This window comes from Colletotrichum godetiae, assembly GCF_030913485.1.
Source record: "Colletotrichum godetiae strain CBS 193.32 chromosome Unknown BDP55scaffold_59, whole genome shotgun sequence".
NCBI lineage: Eukaryota > Fungi > Ascomycota > Sordariomycetes > Glomerellales > Glomerellaceae > Colletotrichum > Colletotrichum godetiae.
The window spans coordinates 197,748-217,017 of NW_026851307.1; the positions used below are offsets into that span (position 1 = coordinate 197,748).

Genomic DNA, 19,270 nt, shown 5'->3' on the forward strand with positions numbered 1-19,270 from the left:
TCTGTTCGACTTTAAGCATCTGCCTTGTCAAGTGAAGTATCGACAAGGGAGTGTCTTAGGCCGGATTGGCAAGTAATGATGTTTGTTAATGTTGGTCAAATAGGGTCACGTATTCGCGAGAGTGCAAAAGAAGTTTTTCAAACTCCGATCGGCGTCAATTGCCTATGGAAAAGTGACGACCTAATAAGAAAAATATGTAGGAAATAAAGAACGGTCGTTTCCAAAAAGCTCTATACCCAAGTCTGGAGTCCACCGAGCCTCAGAAAGTCCCTGACTTGCTGCGGGCATCGATCAAATCCCCCAAACTCCCAGGTTTGACACACCGAGAAGACCCATCAAGAGATCAATGACAAGTCGCTTATGCGCGGTTGTTGAGCTCCATGCGCTTCTTGAGGCGGTAGGCGACGGCACGCTTGCGGCCGGCGGCGGTCTGGGTGAAGGCGGCAGAGCCACCGAAGGGGCCGGCACCCGCACCGTTGCGAACACGGACAACGCAGACGTTGGAGGCCATACCGACCTTGCCGTCGCAGGTCATGCCAGCGGGCATCTGGACCTTGATGGGGAAATCGGTGTTGGTGGCGAGGGACAGACCCTGGACGCCGAGGCCCGGGACGTCAGTGGAGACCTGAGCGCTCTGGAAAGCCTCCTCCTTGGTGCCGCCGGAGGTGCCGTCGACGTCGGCGGTCATAGGACCGGCGCCATCCTGGTTAATCTGGCGGAAAGTCATGGAGATGGTGCCGTCGTCGGCGCAGGTGGGCATGCCCTGGGAGGCACCCATGCCGGCAGTGGCGGCGACGCGAGCCTCGGGGGGGCCGCTCTGCTTGGTGCCCTTGTTCTTGCCACCACCGCCGAAGAGACCGGCGAGACCCTGGCGAGCGTAGAGCTCGGCGCGCTTCATGTTGGGGATGTTGTCCTCGACACCAGTGCCGGCGGCAGCGCCGTTGTTCTTGGGGGCGGCAGCACCACCCATGAAGTTGTTGACCATCACGGAGGCGTCAACGGGGCCGTTGCCCTGAGTGCGGCCAAGAGGGCCGACCTCACCGGAGGCGATCTCGCGGTCACGGATGATGGCAGTGTCGGCCTGGGAGCCGCAGCCGTTGGAAGAGCAGTCACGGGGAGTTCCATCAGCGACTGAGAAGGAGAGTGAGTCAGCGACTTGTACGAAAGTGAAGGAGCAAATCATGTTGCTCAAGACAGTGGTAAACTAGCTTACTGGTGAGACCGGGCATGGTGACGCCATTGGCGCCCTCGACGGACATCAGCGTGCCGTGGGCAGAGACGGTAGCAGCCAGGGCGGCGACGAGGAGCGATTGGGAGCGCATTTTGAAAGAGAGATTCGAGCTTGAGGAAACTGGAGTGAATCGGAGTTGGTTTTAGAGATTAAGAGTTCCTATTCGTGAAGAGCCACCGGGGCTGAGATAGGTAAGGAAAGTGGAAAGGGTGAAGAAGTGAAAGGCTTGCTTTGTTGATGCTGTGTGATGAGGGCAAGAAAGAAGGTTAGATTCGATGGTGTGGACGGGACTGTTATATAGAAGATCTCAACTGGACTTGCTTGGCATTCCATATCATGGTCAGGGGGGATGAATTTGACAAATTCCTTGTGCTGAGATGGGACGGATTCTTGGGAGGCTCGGAATCAGATCGTTCCATGCTGGACCACAGCCGTAGCAAGCAAAGCAACGAAGCAGTGCGGTGCAGGCAGAGACAAGGCAAGGCCAGGCAGATAGGCAAGCAAGCAAGCAGACGATGAGGTTCCCAGGGTCTGTTCTCAGCTGAACCTCACCTCACCCTCACCTCGCCTCCTCCTCCCACACTCGCGCGCTCACACATACGCAGAGGTACATTAGCGGCGGCAGAGACAGAGAGAGACTCGCCCTTGCCGGTCTACCTTGCATCCCCGATCAGACCTTGCACCCTGCAACCCTTCGTCAGTAGTGTCAGTGTGTTCCCAATGGCTAGGACCTTTAAGCCGTCAGTCAAAGTCAACCTCAAGCATGGCTCGGTATCGCGTCGGCTCGAATAGCATAGGTGAACACGAGGAGGGGCGTGGACTGGTTGGGGGTGTGAAAACTCGGATTCTGTCCCGTCATTGATTTCACAGCTGAACTCGAGGGAACTGGAATTGTGAGGAAAATCTTTCACCGTGAATCAACCAGGTGAAGTTGGGACGACAAGACCACGGAGACGTCGGAGGCGGGTCACTGAACGGTAAGCGTCGACATGCGATACGAGAGAGGCTGGGGTTCGCAAGTTGAAGCATCATAAACGGATCGCCAAGAGGCGGCTCAGAGCAAATCGCATCTACGTTGCTGGAGTCGTCTTCCAGAAAGAGAGACGTAGAAGCGCCCGAGAATCCACCCGCCCACATCCAGATCCTGGGGGTGCTGCTAGGCTCGAGTGGGTTGGGGCTACTGCGCCTCGTTGCCCGTGGTAGTTGCTGCGCGCGTGTGTTTGGTGGTGTAAGGCATGTTTAGAAGACGGAATGATTTGAGTGATGTGCAGTTTGGATGTGCGGCGAGGGGGGGTCGCGATGTGGAGGATGCGCGAGGATGTGTCGATGTGCTACCGGGTTGCTAGCTCGAGGCTCGAGGCTCGAGGGGGGATAGAAGTCGAGGGAAGATGTGTGGGATGTGAGGTTAGGTTCTCAGTTGCATGAAGCTTGGCGAATCTTTGCTCGCGAATCTGTTTCAGTGGAGGTCTTGGCGACGAATGGCCGTGCTGTGCCTTGAGGTTGATTTGAGTGACGATGTGTGAGGACACAAGGGATTCAGGGACTCTGGAACTCAGGAACACGCGCGTGGCTTGTATCCAGCAAGTCAGTTTTTAGGTGTAGGGGACGCACGAGAAGAGGCAACCAGAGTTCCGATTGGTTCAAGAGTCAGGAACATGATGCAGCCTTCTTACGGGAGCCAAGAAGTTTACGGTTTCGGTGATCGGACTGGGATGCTAGTGTACCTAGGGCAGATCTGGAGTCGCCAGGCCGAAGGCGAAGGGGGAGATCTTCTGCGGTTTGCTACTGTGGTACAGAGTCGACCGTGATGTTCACAGGGACTGTCGATGCGCAACCGTTGTGCTCCGTCCGCTAAGCCTTCGAGGACCCGTTTATTTCCCCTGGCTAAAAGTCTTGGTAGTAAGGATTTGTATCGCCTCAGCCCTGAAGCAAGCCTGAAGAGTCTCCGAGTCCAGGCTCGGAAACGCTGGTCCACGTTTGGGAGTCAGGAAACGCGGCCGTTGCCCTGGACGTGTGTACTGGCCATTTTCCTTGGTTACAACCTACGGAGGCATGTCGTATCTAGTCCTGATTGTGGATCTACGCTAGATTATTTGGTGCGGTGTGCATGTCACGTCTCGATGGCCTTCTCCACGTCCGGGGTTGGAGGAAGACGGTCTCGGGATACTCGAGTGAGCCTAAGATGGGATCTGCTGACGCCGCTGCTGTCTGGGACGGAGCTATTGGAGTGTTCGCGTTCTCTACTGCGGGCGATCACCCGCGATGTGCGTCCGCGATATGCACCCGAGTTCTTCGGAAGGAAGATTTGTCTGTCGGCACCATGGTACGACTATCTGTTTCTATGGATCAGGGAGGGGTATTTGGTGAGCAGAAAACCTTGTGTTGATGGGTTGCTGCGTGGTGACGAACAAAGAGTGAAGCATTGCATGAGAGATCGAGTTTAGATCCCGCCGTTGTAGCCTGGACTAAGGCTAGGAGCAAACGGTAGAACGTGGCATGCAGCAATGGAAGGTTTCTAGCGGGCTTGGAGGGCTGGAAGACGTCGACGAAAAGGGAACGGAAGTGGTGTAGACGCGTTCTTCGTGTGTGTCTCTCTCTCTGGCGTCCTCTGTCTCTGCGCATTTTAGTTAGTGGTGTGTATGTGACAGACAGCTGCATGTGGTTGTCAGTGCTCCCCCTTCCCCATAACGAGCCTGACCTGAGGCGGCAGTGTGACTAAAGGAGAAGGGGGTGAGAGTCCGAGTTACGTCAGGCCGTGCGAGAGATGCAATTGTTTCTCCAACGTGGTGGCTAGTCACCTAGTGTGACTCTGTGAGTTGGAATGTAAGACAGGCAGACAGACGGACAGAAGTAAAGACACGGAGAAGCAGGCCCGGCCTGAGACTCGCGTGAGCGCTTGTGTTCGGAGACTAACGGCGGGAAGAAGAGGAGGAGACTGGGGGGCAGATCTTAGCCAGGCGTACCTATCCGTAGGCGAACGGTAGACGTCGCCGCGTGCCAGGGTTTGTTGGTGAATCAAGGAAAGCAACCTACCGAGGCCCCCTGCTTGGAGCTTGAAACGGCAACCAAATTTAGAGGCAAAGCTTGGACTGTTTAAGCTCGTGTCTTCCGAGGCAGCGGACAGTCAACCAACAGCCTCTTGCTGCATATATATGTACATGTAGGCAGTGTTTATATGTAGGCTCTATATGTTCGCACACACATGTAGGTAAGTAGGCATCTACGGAGTACGGATACATAGAAACATGTATACGTAAGTATGTACATGTAAGTGATGTGTATGCACAATGTACACGTTATCTCCGCGTCATCACACAAGTATGCTTAAATGTGCATGGCTTTAGTCCTGTCTCTGCTTGGACCAGCCCTACCTTACCAAAGTAGCTTGATTGCTTCTTTCTGGCCTTCGTTTTCGGCTTTCCATGCCTGTAACCGTGCTTGTGCCTGGTGGCTTTCTTATTCCCCGACCACACTCCATCATCCACGACTAATGCAGGCACAATGCTAAACCAATCTGTCATCCCGCAACTTTAACATGACCCGCCCTTGGCGCATGCCACTCACCTTCTGCCAGCTCAACCTATTTACTTTTCTTCACATCTATACACGGGCTACTTCATGCCCTATGCTACCTTACCATGGAACAATTGCTTGAACTTCTTTTCAAATCAATACGGTGTAACTGCCCGTTGCAGTATCTCACTTTCGTCCCTTCTGTCCCCCTAGCCTACAAGATAGTTCGATGCCATCCTCACTATGTCCTCACGTTTCTTGCCCCAGACATTTCTAGATCCAACGTAACGTTCTGTTCCAGATACACTGTAGTCATGATAAACATAGCACCAAATGCTAGACGGCCCGCCACTCGACCCTCGTCACTCGTAGATGGGCCAGCCCTGCTCCCGGTGGCTGACATGACATGTGGCTCCCGTCCGCTCTGACATGCCACCGGCAGACGCATCACGTCTCTCAGACCTCTTCTGTGACAAGCTTGGTACACCTGGGCAGATGCTGCCGGTCAAAAGCCAAGTTGCACTTGGGATAGTTGTCTGGGCCACTCACCCATCACGACCTCTAGCGCGCTTCTCACGTCCGCGACGGCAATGTCACACGCCCGCAATTTCCAGCGCTCACCGAGCCAGCGAGAGACCGCAACTTCTTTGGGCCGGCATCGATGTTTCCCCGACCGACTGAACGTCGGTCCGCGACGATCGATCTCATCAATCAGATTCTTTTTTTCCCTGTCTTAGCGCGGATCACGATGTCTCCGTTTCCTGCCGTCTCTTCGAGGGACTAACCAGTACCCATCCCTACGACCTTTCATTTCCTGGATGGCAAGTGACTGGGTGTCGCTGCTCTCTGATGTATAATCCTCGACGCACACTAGCTTCTTGATAACTCTATAGTCCTATCTCAAGGCTCGGGCTCTTGGAGCCTTGGGCAGAACGTACTATCGACCCAGCGCTTGTCGGTGACTGATTCCGGGCACAGTCGCCAGGTTGGCCCGGGTTCGCCTCCAGGCGACTCTACAAGGGCTGTGCAGAATCCGATGAAATGATTTCAATTCTTATGGTTCTGCCAAATAACCTACACGGAGGCCCCTGGTCGGTACCACTCATCTCCCCTCTAACCCTATTCGCCCCAAACGTTCCCTTGTCTGACATTCGTCCCTTTGCTCAACGTCGGTCTCCTTGATGAACAAGCGTCGACGAATGCGAGCGTCAAGAAGACGAGATGGCCTGGCAATTGACCGACTCCTTACGATCTCATAGTCATATCATCCTTACACTCAATCAGCCACTGGTGAAAACGTTGACAACGATCAAAGTAAAGTGATATTCTGCCCATCAATCTGTTCTCTGACATGCCGCAAGCCGTTAATTCCAGCTTCTTGCACGCCCGTTCTAGCCTGCATTACCGATATCCTTCTATCACTCGCTAACCGGTGGTTTCTTGACCAAACAGATGACTTCTGTGCACACCTTCGGCTTCAGACCGAACGTGAATGCGTTGTATACCCTCAGAGAAAGCGACACCGAGTTTGGGATCCGTGGAGCAAAACTAAGCCGTGCTCATGATATCAACAGTGACCGGGCAAGGCGACGTGGGTGACTACTACGCCTGGTTATGCTGAATCGCCCCAGACACAGAGAACCAAGAACCGAACATGTCTGAAAGCGATTTGTCAATTTGCGGTGCGATCTCAGGCAGTGGTTCAGATGACTCGGTCAATGGAGAAAGCTCGTGCAACGTTCGTCCACCGCGGCCATTTCTCGGGTAAGCTCGCTTGCGGCATGAGCCTCTTGCTGTCTCGCGGCTTCTGAGACGACGACTGGTGGTGATAACCTAGTTGCCGCTTCTATTTCTGGCCTCGCAACCCAATCGAGTCTTAGACTAGATCTCATTGGAGCCTTTGGTCGGCTTCATAGACTCCTTTGCTCAGACGTACTCGCTTTGCCCCTGCTCTTCTCCATCTGGATTTCATTTCATCCTCGACTGTCGCTCGAACTAATGCTACGCTGACATGAAATTACTTGAGAGCGTCTGCCACAAATTGCGAATGCCGCACTGCTGAGTTGACAGATTTCATCTTTTTGTCATCTAATTGCGATATTTGCCAGGGACTCGCAGGGAACGTTCGGGGTCCCAAACTTAGCTCTTCATATTTGGCTCTTGACTCCCCTCCCACTCAGCGTTTGTCGAACGAATACGAGTACGTCATAAGAGACATCGCGAGAGATAAATCAAAGCCTGTATCGAATCCTGGCTGCCATCCTGAATTTTCAATGTAGAGTACCATCGCCTCGGATACCATACATCCCTCCCAATCAAAATATTCTCCATCCCACCTATCCTTCATACAGAGTGTTTCCGTGGTGGCAGTCTTCGGAGGTCTCGGTCACGTTCTCGACACTCGTTGGTTCTTCCTTCACAGCTTCTAACTTTGAAACTCAAATTGGTGAAACGAACCCCTATAGTTTCAACCTTCCCCACTTGCGGAGGAGTGTATACAAATCCCCAGACGGTTCTCCGGTTTCAATTTTCATCCCGTTCAACTTCGGGACGACTATCCACTGGGCTGGAATACCGAAACCGGACCGGTTGAAGGAGCCGAGGCCGCAATGCGCCCGTTGCCAAGACGGTGACTGTTGCGTTGAATCTCATTTCAGGAGAGTGTGGTCTGGTAAAGATAGGGGATGATATTTCATCTGTAAATGGCCGGCATGTAAGATGAGGGCATGGGAGATTTCAGTTGGATGTTCCATGGAGACTTGATATCGTTGTTAGACTCAAGTCGATGTTTAATTTTCTCCATTTAAAAAAAACCGGCGTCGCAGCCGTTGATCGGTTTTTGTGACATGATCAGTCTTTGGGACGAAATATTCGCGGATTTCAGACTGGCATTAGTTCTCGTCTTTGAATCCTTCACTGGGTCTACTGGCCCATTGCCTGCGCCTTCGTCCGCGTGCTGAACAGCTTTTTGGGGGCGTTCTATGATAGGTAGCGCAGCTTAGACCTGTCCACTTGTCACCATGCTATCTCGACAGAAATCCAGGTGGCAAAACAGATATTGCGGCAAGCTCCCAACCAGGTTCTTGTTCATCTCGCTGCTAGGCTAGCTTCATTCTACATGGTAAAATGGATAATACATGATCAAATGGTAATCAATAACGAGAGAAGCCCTGATACGTCATACTTTTGACGTTCCGGCCATGCCGACCCTTGAGTTGTTCTTGACACTTCTCATGATATGTCCGATAGAGATGTTTTTGTTTGCGGCTCCCTATATCAATTACAATCGCACTGTATGTTGAATCGCTTTTTTTATTGTCTCATGTAACTGTGAGATGGATCCTTCATCGTCCATCAGACCAACCTTGCCACGCTCCACCCCTGAGTTGACTAGCTAGGAGGGTGATTAGCGGCACGCTTTCAGTCTAGCTGTTTAACTCTACGATAAATGCTTAGACTAAAAGTCACCGTGAAGATCGCGAATCATTACCAGCATCCTTTCTCTGGATATGACGATGGTCGGCTTTTTGTCTGGCCCTCTCTCCAGGGCCAACTGACCAAGGCTACTGCTCTTGACAGACTGGAAGCTTTCATCATTGATAAGTAGGTTGGAGATTCACGGCACATATATCAAGACTCGACAAACGACCTTCAACATCATACAGGCAAGTACGATCAGACTACTTCGCTATGTAATAGAACTAGTGGATTTGAAGATGAAGCTGGCGCCTGATGATCTTCAATATTCGAATTATCCTTCACTTAGTGTTATTTCCGGACGAAATTTGAGTCACCGCAACTTGCAGATGCATGGTCATGAACACAAGCAAGGATTTCGCGTGCTGTCAATGGAAGTGAAATAAGACGACATCTTGGGCTCGTATGGTTTCCGACTACTTGAGCCTTCTGATCCTGGTTTCTCTTATTAACTTAATTGGGGATTATCCATTATGCATTACTAAATCTATTATCGGACATTCCAAGTCCGAACTAATCATTTTTGTGCATTTGAATAAACAGATTCGCATTACGTTTCTTCGAAGTGATCTTGTGTTTTATGCTGTTTATGTAACTACACCCGAGGGGGCGTTGCGGTGCCCGCAAGGGTATGTACATCTCGGCAGAAGCCATCGACCTAGGATCGAGAGGTTATTCGGGTTGAGCTCGGGTTGGATTACGTTTAAAAAAATGTTTATGTCTAATGGAAACCTCGAAAGTAGAGCGTCTCGCTTGGTTAGGTAATGAGTATCCGCGTTCTCGCTTGGCATGCCTCTTGGCCACTCCAACTTTGTGAGCGATGCCACGATCCTTCGGACAATCCAGTAGTGAGAGCCATGCAAACTTCCAGTGGAACCATAACCCTTTGGATTTATAAGTTGGTATAAATCGCATGCCAGATTCCAAGGTTCCTCATTGCGTCTGGGGGAACTTCGCAAGGTCTATCGGACAACATTACCACCTCCAAAAGAGATTTGAAGCTCACGCAAGAGTTTACAGTCCTTCGATATTTACCAGGATGTACGCGTATGTCAACCCAGCCAGTCCTTGGCTGTCGGAGCACATCAAGTCATACATCCGAAAGCACGCACCGGAAACCAAGTTCATCGACGATTTCGATCATTTCCCATCAAACGCTACGACAGTCTTTCAGTTCTGCGATGGCTGGGCACTGAATCGTAACTTCGCAGCCTTGAACTCGGCAACCAAGGGCCTGATCAATGCCTACCCGAACAGCGACGCTTTGGCTCGAAAGGACTATCTTGCCAGAGTTGTGGAGTTGTGGACGGCCAAGAGACCAGAGAGCATTCTCAAAAGTCATGTGCCCGTCACCGTTCGACTGTCTTTAGACTATGCCGAGTATGCTGCAGAGTCTTTGACTGCTGCAGACGACCTGTCACTTCTATATACACTCGAGGCAAACGAAAGTAAGCCCGCAGCTGAACGAGACTGGTGGATTATGAAACCGGCGTTAGTCGACTGTGGCGCTGGCATCAGACTGTTCAGTACAGTAGATGAGCTTGCTAGTCATCTCGAGCTTGCAGAGGACGAGGACGAGGACGAGGATGATGGTACCTTGAATTACGACGGTCAACAATCTCTTCCAGGCACTTTCTCATGTTCGAAGATCGGCGGCCCGGATGACTTCTCGCCAACACTGTCTACCCCGGGTCTAGAGACTCTTGATGTGCTAGTCACCGCCACAGGAACTTCGTCACTCAAGCCAACTTCAGATGATGTCCAAAGATGTCCAAAGCCGCAATACTTCTTCAAGGAAGGCGGACGTATTCCATCAGCACAGATGCGCGAGTTCGTCGCTCAGCAATATGTTGTCTCTATTCCGCCGATGGAAAATAGGAAGTGGCACGCGCGAGCCTACGTTCTCTCGATAGGCCGTCTCAAAGTCTACGTCTTCAAGGAGATGCTTGCCCTTCTTGCTGGAGAAGACTATAAACCGCCTTGGTTGTACCCAAGCCTGAAGTCCTCTCTGACCAACACAGCCCTTCAAGACGAAGATGTATTTGTCAATAGAGAGTCAATGAGAGACTTTTGGGATGCTCCAGATGACTTGCTGCCTGGGGACTGGAAAGCTCATGTCTTTGATCATGTCTGCGCCGTTTCCGCGGAGCTGTTTCAGGCCGCTGCACACACGATGGCGGACAAGTTCACAACAGTGGATAAATGCTTCGAATTATTCGCAGTGGACTTCCTCGTAGACTCGAACGGCACCGCGTGGCTGCTTGAAGTCAATGAAACCCCTGCATTCTACAATGTTGGCATAGCAGGACCTTTGGCACTGCGCTTGATGGAATCTGTGATCTGTGTGGCTATGGAACATATGGGTATGGCTCAACTCGAAGGTTGCGATCATACTGCTGCGAAAGAGGGTCTGATTCAAGTGTTGGACGAGACGGACAAGCTTGCCAAGAGCAACATAACGGAGATTGTGCCAGAAAATTGAATACAGTTCGATTCCGACAGCGAGTAGAGACGCCCTCATTATTGAACACTTCATTGTTTGATTGAGGTTTCTGTTAGGCGTACTACCTAACCTGGACACTGAAACTGGGTCTTGGCAAGGTTTTCGTCTCTGATGCCTGCATTGGATTAGCTTCGTAATCGGCCAAGGCGGCTGGAACCGGTCAAAGAACCTCTCTCGTGTGGAGATAGATCCTAGAAGAACTATCCTGCGTCAATCCTCTATCTAATCCTGGTGGTCTGTAACCCATGCTCTTATCGAGACGAGCGTTCCACTTCTCGAAACTCAAGGACGTAGCCCCAATCATGAGATTCGCATTCTTTATGCTGAGCGACTGGCTTACGTAGCCATGCTGCGTGAAAAGTTGCCTCTTTTGGCCTGTATTGTGATGTTCTAAGCTTAAAAAGGAGGTTCCATAGTATAAGAATGATTTTAAGATGCAGGTAGAGTGGAGTTGTCTCGAGATTGTGACAGGAGTCAAGTTGCCCAGTTATGCTAGGAGTCGCTTGTCAAGTTTGAGACAACCGCGAAACCTACCTGCCATCCCAACTGTGACAACAAATGAGGTTCGCGCCGCATTTTATCGAATACCTATAAAGGCTTCACGTAGAACAGTGAAGTGAACGAAATATCCTTGCGATCAGCATCTCTCAACTACTACAGACTACGCTCGAGTGTGCCCAATTGTTTCTAGGCTGGCCCAATCCTCTTGCCCTACACTACTACTATTAACTCTACCATTGTGTCTATCTTGTCTCCCGTATACCTTTTCAACATGAAATTTTCCTCCATCTCAGTCACCCTGATCACCATTTTCGGCCTTGTCGCAGCCTCGCCCCAGCGTGGCGGCAGCCGACAACAACAAGCCGCGGATAAGAAGGCTCTTCAGGACCTCGCCGGGACAGATGTTGACCCTAATCTTGAGAACGGCACCAGACTTCTGTCAAATGGTCAAGGACAATGCGTTGCAGTTTCTGGGAGAGCGGTCTGTTCTGACTCTTCAGGAGCTACATTGTGAGTTGATCAGGGACGTGTTGGTTTCCATTCCTATGATCCTAACAACTATAGTAGGAGGGGTAATTGAGTACGTTCGATCGTACGTTCTGGAGGAGAAGAGAGGGCAGGGCAATCTCTTATTTAAAATATAATCCTACTTCTTCTCAATGACATCCAAACTGTTTTGCTGTCGATTTTAGCCTGTGCTCTCCCAATGCAGTGTGTACATCTAGAGATGCGCTGGTAGCACTGGAGACTGCTGTGACGATTACTGTTGAAGTAGAATCTGCTAGCGTTGAAGAGTTTTCGCTTCACCTAGCCATTCGAAAGAGCCACGGGCTTGCTTGAGTTGAGCTTCGCTAAGTAGCCGATGGCCATGGCTGAAGGTCAAGGTCATGAAGTGGCCAAATGTGCCCCTTTGCTCTGTATCTTTCATCCCCTTACGCCAAATGTCGGTAAGGCCAGCTATCTGTACGATGCACTGAGGGAAGACTAAATTGCCTAGGAGAAGCGCTTTTCGTTGCTGATTCCTATCGTGGCCGAAGTCTCTTGATAACGTTGACAAAGGTACGTAAGTAGACATTATAAGGAAGGCCATGCACTGGACAAAGAGACCACTGCAAGGAATGGAAGTTATCGGTTGTTTTTGTAGTGTATTTGGCTAACCGTTGATGTTGAGCCTTAAACTCTAATAGCATACAAGAAGCTACTCATTTATTCGGGAAAAGGCAGCGACGCCATGCTTTTCGCACAGACACCCGCGCTCTATTTGATGACCGACAGACGTAAGGCAGATTATCAATGAGTCTAAATGAGCATGACTGTGGCTCGGGATGTCTGCAAAGCCCAAGTTTGGGAATCCTGAACGCAGAGTTTCCAAAAGAATCTATGAGATAGCCCGCTCAATTGGAACTAGCATTGTATACTCCGTATACCGAGCATCAATAGGTGTTAAGACCAAGGTGAGTGTAGGTGAGGACAGGCGAGGCCCAGATGTGCCACTGACAGCGCAGGCAGCTAACCGCTAGCCGAAATTCTGGAGACCCCTGACGCGCTAAGCGTTGCTGGGCTGGGCTGATCCCTCCACCGCCGTTTCCTCCCCACCATCAACACAACAAATGCGCTGTCTGCATTTGGAACCAATTCAATGCGACACGCGCCTGCGTAGACGACGTCCCCCCCTATACTCCCGTCCGAAGGGAGACGAAAGACAAGATTCAACTTTGATTCTTCGAGACCATTGACTGAAAGCAAAATGTCGTCATGGCGACTCTGCCAGCCAATTCTCTGCTTGCACGGTCACGTCAGCCGCGACCGGGCCCGTCGATCAAGACCCTGAGCGCACCCATTCACGCCTCGATATCAACGAGTACCGCGCCTACCACCAATGCCTCCCTCTTTTTGACCAACCTGCGCTTGCTGGACTTTCCTTCTTTCCCAGACTGGCCAGATTTCGATGCGCAGACTTTCTCTGTGCAGAAAAGGCGCATCCACTGCGTAGAATGGACCCTCTACCAGCTCTTTGTACTCTGGGACCCAGAAGAGGCGCGGAATGTATGTGCGAATAGCGTCTGTACTGGGCTCTGCTAATCTTCGTGACTCATAGAAGCTTCAACCCTTCTTCCCACCTCGAGACCACGTTCAATCCTTAAATTTGCGAGCCGCCCTCCTGCGAAGCCTCGACCAGGCCAAGAAGAATGGGGTCCTCGGACGAGATGCAGTGGTCCGCAAGACCATGCTAGACGAGTGCAAAGGGGAGCGATTGGAAGAAGTTCTCGCCGTCTTTTCATCCGCCGTTCTGAAAAAGATGGTGGCCGAAGTGACAAAAGCCGAGCACGAGTACCCAGCTATCGCACAGCAAGTTGCGTTGGAAAACCGGGATTACAGTGCCGAGCGAAAGGAACTTGTGACCCTTGCGCTTGCTCACAGAGCCTCCATCACCAACGCCATGCGGCAGAAAGACGAGGCTAGGAGAAAGTATCACGAACTTGCTGGAGTGCTGAGCCAAAAAGAGGAAACCATTGTACGGAGGAAGGAGGAAATTAAAGCCGCTCGAGTACCTTCAAGCACGCGAGACCTACCAGACCATCTGAAATCAGATACATGGAGGACAGTGCGGACGAACTGGGTCGGGAACGAGCAATGGATGGAAACTCTTCTCTACGGCGACTCCCACGCCCGTAAGGACGGCCTATTGTCGGCCCCGTTTGACAGAGTCTGGCGACGCTTAGAGTCTAGTCGACTTACCGAGTTGGAAAGCCACAATGCAGGCCTTTTGGAGCAATTAGATGGCCGTGTAAGGACACAGAGGGAGAGGCTTGCGAGATGGCAGGAATTCCGAACCGATATGTTTGGCGAACGGCGCAAAGCCAGTACATCTAAAACGTCACAGCCTTTGAAAACAAAACGTGGCATCGACCTCGGATTCGACACGCACGAGAGCTTGCATCTGGGAAAGACGAGCCCGAGAAAGCAGATTGCCAAGAAGAGCATCCCCTTGACAAGGAATTACTCTAACCTTTTGGACGACTGTATAGCAGAGTTGGCTGAAGTAGGCTCTTTGCCCGTGGTCAAGCTCACCGAGACGTTGGGCCCGCGGACTCGTCAACACGAGAAACCAGATGGGATCCTGGCTACGAGGGAGAGCCTCGGAGACGAGACCATTTCAGAACTCAGCGAATTAGAGGATGATCTGCACGGAACAAATCACTTGCCACGGCGTCCATCGCTGCAGGAGCCCCATCCCAGACGGCTCGAACGTCCCGCCATCAATCTTTCTTCCCGGACGAGCAGTTCTGACCTACCACCCCCGTTACCTAGCCCATTGCTACTGCCACCAGAGTCGCAGGATGAACTGGCTATACCTCCGCCGACCCCCCCTTTACCGGAAGAAGACGACATTACGGAGACACTACCTGACCGCATCGCAAGCCCGCCTCTGGAAGAACAAGGGGAGGCGGAAGTTCCGTTCGAAAGGGAGGATGGCTCACCAGAATCGCCCCAATCTCCAACACAAGAGCTGGCAGACCAAATTTTGAAGGACATGGACGTTGCGTCCCCTTCGCCTGTCAAGCGCTCCAAACCACGTCATACCTTATCCCTTGCAGAGCGGACACGGATGTCGATGGCTCGATCTTCGCGGAGCGTCAGATACGATCCAGACGATGAGGAAGACGATACGCTGACCCTGAGGCCATCCTTCGCCAGTGCTAATCGCCGAACTGGAGAAGTTACGATTCACGTCACTGATGAGGATGACCTGGTTGCTCGCACGCGGAAGAGCATGGTTGGGTTTGAGGCCGCCCACCAGAAAGCTCAATTGGACAGACAAAAGTCGTTAAAGAAACCACGGCCTAGAGCCCGAACAGAAAGTCATATCCCCGTGGTTGAGGAGGAGACGATGGAGTTGGACCCTGATGCATCCATCCTTGCCGAGGAGCTGATGGCTGTTGAAGATATGGAGGCTGTGTTTCGTAGCCGGCCGAGGATCAAGACGAGCCCGGCCCCCTCGCCGTCCAGGAGACCGCTCGAGGAAACTCTGTAGATGCATTATACACTCTGCACCCAAGGAACGCAGAGTGAAAGACGCTAATAACGACCTAAGTTACGCATTTGAGACACCAAAATCTTTGTGATTTCTACATATTGTACATTTTGTAGACACCATGTGCTACAGTCATCTTGTCACATCCAGTGGTTGCTCCTACCAGCCTTGATTCTTGAGCTCCATGACTCTTTTCACCGTTGCCTTGAAGCCTTCCTTGAAACGAAGCCTCCATCTCTCACTCTTTTGTCTCTTGCGCTTCTTTCCCGGACGCTCATGGAACCTCTGCATTTGGGAAAACTTCCTGGTCTTGTTCTTTTTGCAGTTGAAATCGAGAAGCTTAAGGGCCTTGGCCAAATCCGTTTTGGTGGTAAGGTGAACCGTTCGACCAGTTTGTGGACGTGTGCGCAGGTCGGGCTCTTGCTTGCTTGTAGGGTAGTGCTTCTTGAGGAATTCATCGGATTCCATAGCGATGATTTTGGAAATATCGAATGTGTCAGAGGTAGCATCATATGCGTAGGGACTATCGGACTTCTCCTGGGAAGGGGCAGCCGCGTCGGCGGGCGGCGGCGGAGGTGGCGGTTGGGCGTAGTTCGTCGCGGCTGGCTTCGAGAACAGGCCTTCAAGGTTCGATCGTGATCCAGAGCGAGGAGGAGCGGAGAGAATCGAGGATGTCGCAAAGGCACGCGGATGAGTCCATAACGGCTGTCGGAACGCTTGTGATGCATGCAGAGAGGAATTGCGGATGGTGCAGGTGGTGAGCAGTCTCTTGCTCAGCAACCCGATTTCCGACGCCCTATGAGACTTAAGTTAATCGAGGTTCGACAACCTTACGAGGAGAGCCACTCACATTTTAATTGAGTTTCGCAGAGGCTAGGCGAGCACAATGCGGAGGGAATCGAACTGGCGCAGCTTTGGCGGTTGATCAATCTCACAATATTTCCTTCCATAGCCCAGACCTGGCGAGTCGCGAAATCAATCGATTGGAAGCTTACTCGGTGAAGGGTATCTCCGGGATGCCGATGGACCCACCATGTAGTTCCGGCCAATCAAAGAGCTGTCGCGTTGCAAGGCTAATTCGCGTTTGCCTCGCGCCGAATTTTGGAAAGGACTGGATCAGGCCCAGCGAGATTGGACCACAGAGATAGACCAAGAGCTTCGGTGTTCGACTTTGGAGCTCTCCGTCCCACCTACCGCCGCTCTCCCCGTCAGCCTCAGTCTCCTACACAGTTACTGTCGCCCTTGCCCTTCCTTCAATCTGAGCGGCGAGCTTCGACCGGGATCATCATCGACAATTCTGTTTATTACTGGCTGCAACTCATTCCTGCGATCTGAGGCAGTCTCGCCAATTACAGGATCGTCGATCAGTGATTCCACGTCAACTTATTATCTACAACTCTGCAGAATCTCTCACCATGTCCTACAACCCTTACGGAGGTGCGTCAACTTTCGACCCCCAAAGATGCTCTTTCTCACTCATCGCTGCAGCAGGTAACCCCTATGGGCCGCCTCCGACTTATGGTGGCTTCCCGGGGTCCAACGGCGCCCCCGGCATGGCTCCTCCACCTGGTCTAGGTTCGGAATCCAATGCTCTGATTTTGGGATGCCCTGCTAACACATTCTCAGGCCCTCCGCCAGGCATGTCTTCCGCTCCGGGAATGGCACCACCTCCCGGTGTCCAGCAGTCCAACAATGCCCAAGCTAACCGACAAAGCGGCCTGCCGCCTAACTTCCAAGCTCCCGCGAACCTCCCGAACATCAACTTCAGCGCCCCCGTCATTCGTCTTGGTACCATAGGTGGCAAGGCAGGCGGCCCCGATGGCGGCAGAAAGGATAGCAACGCTCCGACCGGCGGACGACAAGGATTGGGCATGGACCGCGGATACGATCAATCCCGCGCTGCCGCACGCGAGCACATGCAGTCCCTAGTCCCGCCGACCAACGAGGAGAAGCTGAGGACACTGTTTGTTCATAAGATTCCCGAAGGTGTGAGGGGCGACGAGGGCATCGAGTTGATTCTCAATTCGGTCGGCAAGCTTCGGAGATGGGACGTCGCCACTTCAGTCCTTTCTGACGGCAAAGGAACAAAGTTTGGCTTCGCGCAGTTCGAGGATGCCGATTCTTTTGCAACCGCTTGCGATCTGCTTCAAGACGTCGAGGTCCCACTGAAACGACAAGCCCCATCCGAAAGTGCACCATTGGAAGGTGACTCTTTCGACGGAGTAGAAATGGTCAAGCTTCAAGTCACTATCGACCCGAATTCTCTCAAGTACATCGAATCTTACAAGGAAGGCAGAGGTGATGATGGTGGTGCTGAATCACGGATTAAGACTGCCAAGGAGACCCTGAAGCAGGTCATCCGAGACCTCGTTTATCCCAAATCCGCCAGCACAGCAGACGGCGAAGGTGATGTCTCAATGGGTAACTCCGGAGACAACGTCGAGGTTGTCAACATCCCTCTGGCTCAAGACGACGAACTTGCAGACATCCCTGCAGAGATGAGAGAAGTTGTCGCCGCCGAGATCGCGGCATTCAGAGAACGCAGCAATAAGCGAGATCTGGAGCGCCTTAAACGCGAGGAAGAGATGGAAGAATTGGAACGAAACCGCAATGGTCCCTCTCGACCATCACGGTTGGATTCTCCGCCACCATCCAACTCCAACAATATTCCTGTCGGACCTCGCGGCATGCACAATGCACCGTCGGGTCCTAGAGGACAGAACGGTTCCCGTACGTCATTCGTAAACGGAGGAATCTCGAACGCCGAGCTGTCTATCAATCGCGAAGACGAAGATACGGAGGCTGATGATGAGGAGATCTACCAGCAGGAGCTCTCGAAGCAAAAGTCGGAAGAAGAAAAGATGTACCTCGAGGCGGAGCGAAAGTGGGTGAACAGAGAACGTTCCCGTGCGGCAGCCTTGGAGAGAGAAAAGGAGCGTGAGCTGCAGGATGAGGAGACACTGGAGAGACGCGTACAAGAGCAGCTTGAAAGGGAAAAGGCCTGGGACGACGAGAGAGAAGCGTCCAGAAAAAACCACTTTTACTACCGTGACCATGCAGGCTGGGTCAAGAAGCGCCAAATTGAAAGGGCGGATGAACAAGCCAGGGATGAGGCAGATCGGAGAGCCGAAGATGATGAGCGCCGGAGAGAGGCCGCAGACATAGAGAGGGCGCGTGGCATGGCCGACTCCTTCCTCGACCAACAAGCCCATGAGATGGAGCAGCGACAACAAGCAACCGCTTCCGCACCAGCGCCCTTTAAGCTGTCGCTGGGTGCTGCAGCTCAGCGCGCACAAGCCCAACGTGTGGCCCCTCAACGACGGACCGTTGCTGAGGTGGAGGGTCTTTTAGACGACGAGGAACAAGACAGCACAACCAGGAGACAGCTCATCCCCATCCAGTTCGAGCCTACGACTGCGGCGGACAAGATGACCGAGGAGGAGATTAGCAAAGCCGTTCGTGCTCTTGCCCAGGAGATCCCATCGGAGAAGGATGGCCTGTGGAACTGGACTGTGCAATGGGACTTCTTGGACGATGCCATCATCCGCGACAAGCTTCGGCCATTTGTCGAGAAGAAAATTGTCGAGTATCTCGGCGTGCAGGAGGAGATGCTTGTTGAGGTCGTGGAGGAGCATCTTCGGAAGCACGGGAAGCCGTCGGAGCTGGTGGAAGAGCTTGCAGCGGTGCGTTTACCAAGTCTCACCTTTTCCTTTGTTGGGTCGCTAACAATCACCACAGGCATTGGATGACGAGGCAGAGGATATGGTCAAAAAGTTATGGCGCATGGTCATCTTCTTCACAGAAAGTGAGAAGCGTGGATACCCAGCATAGTCTAGGCAGCCCCTATTGTATTATATCGACATTCCGGCAGCACCGTGGACTCAGCTCTTCGAGGAGGGCGGAAGAACAATCCCAGCAAAGTGCTGATGTTTGGCCACAATTGCGGAAAGAAAAGTGAGCGAGGCCGCAAAGGCAACTATTCCCCGAGTTCACGGAGATCAGGGAACTC

General features: G+C 52.3%; 6 protein-coding genes across 6 annotated transcripts; 4 read left to right on the forward strand and 2 right to left on the reverse strand.

Annotated features, from left to right (window-relative positions):
• Nucleotides 1-358: 358 nt before the first annotated feature.
• On the reverse strand, nucleotides 359-1,322 carry BDP55DRAFT_733205 (cell surface protein; the record flags this gene model as incomplete). The annotated part of the gene is made up of 2 exons (XM_060580051.1): nucleotides 359-1,131; nucleotides 1,214-1,322. 2 exons carry the CDS (start codon nucleotides 1,320-1,322, stop codon nucleotides 359-361), a joined length of 882 nt encoding a protein of 293 aa, XP_060424335.1.
• A 7,938-nt stretch (nucleotides 1,323-9,260) lies between these two features.
• Nucleotides 9,261-10,703, forward strand: BDP55DRAFT_707542 (TTL domain-containing protein; the record flags this gene model as incomplete). The annotated part of the gene is made up of 1 exon (XM_060578078.1): nucleotides 9,261-10,703. The coding sequence occupies one exon, from the start codon at nucleotides 9,261-9,263 to the stop codon at nucleotides 10,701-10,703; it is 1,443 nt and encodes a 480-aa protein (XP_060424336.1).
• A 793-nt stretch (nucleotides 10,704-11,496) lies between these two features.
• On the forward strand, nucleotides 11,497-11,805 carry BDP55DRAFT_733207 (uncharacterized protein; the record flags this gene model as incomplete). Its single annotated transcript, XM_060580052.1, has 2 exons — nucleotides 11,497-11,735; nucleotides 11,793-11,805. 2 exons carry the CDS (start codon nucleotides 11,497-11,499, stop codon nucleotides 11,803-11,805), a joined length of 252 nt encoding a protein of 83 aa, XP_060424337.1.
• Nucleotides 11,806-12,980: 1,175 nt separating this feature from the next.
• Nucleotides 12,981-15,340, forward strand: BDP55DRAFT_755573 (HAUS augmin-like complex subunit 6 N-terminus-domain-containing protein; the record flags this gene model as incomplete). The annotated part of the gene is made up of 2 exons (XM_060580747.1): nucleotides 12,981-13,271; nucleotides 13,324-15,340. 2 exons carry the CDS (start codon nucleotides 12,981-12,983, stop codon nucleotides 15,259-15,261), a joined length of 2,229 nt encoding a protein of 742 aa, XP_060424338.1. The 3' UTR covers nucleotides 15,262-15,340.
• On the reverse strand, nucleotides 15,319-16,211 carry BDP55DRAFT_679397 (uncharacterized protein). The gene is made up of 2 exons (XM_060576047.1): nucleotides 16,112-16,211; nucleotides 15,319-16,057 (listed from the first exon to the last, which is right to left on the reverse strand). Coding segments are annotated over exons 1-2 (639 nt in total). The 5' UTR covers nucleotides 16,114-16,211; the 3' UTR covers nucleotides 15,319-15,420.
• A 148-nt stretch (nucleotides 16,212-16,359) lies between these two features.
• Nucleotides 16,360-19,215, forward strand: BDP55DRAFT_679399 (uncharacterized protein). The gene is made up of 3 exons (XM_060576048.1): nucleotides 16,360-16,698; nucleotides 16,753-16,836; nucleotides 16,888-19,215. Exons 1-3 carry the CDS (start codon nucleotides 16,677-16,679, stop codon nucleotides 19,008-19,010), a joined length of 2,229 nt encoding a protein of 742 aa, XP_060424340.1. The 5' UTR covers nucleotides 16,360-16,676; the 3' UTR covers nucleotides 19,011-19,215.
• The last annotated feature ends 55 nt before the right edge of the window (nucleotides 19,216-19,270 follow it).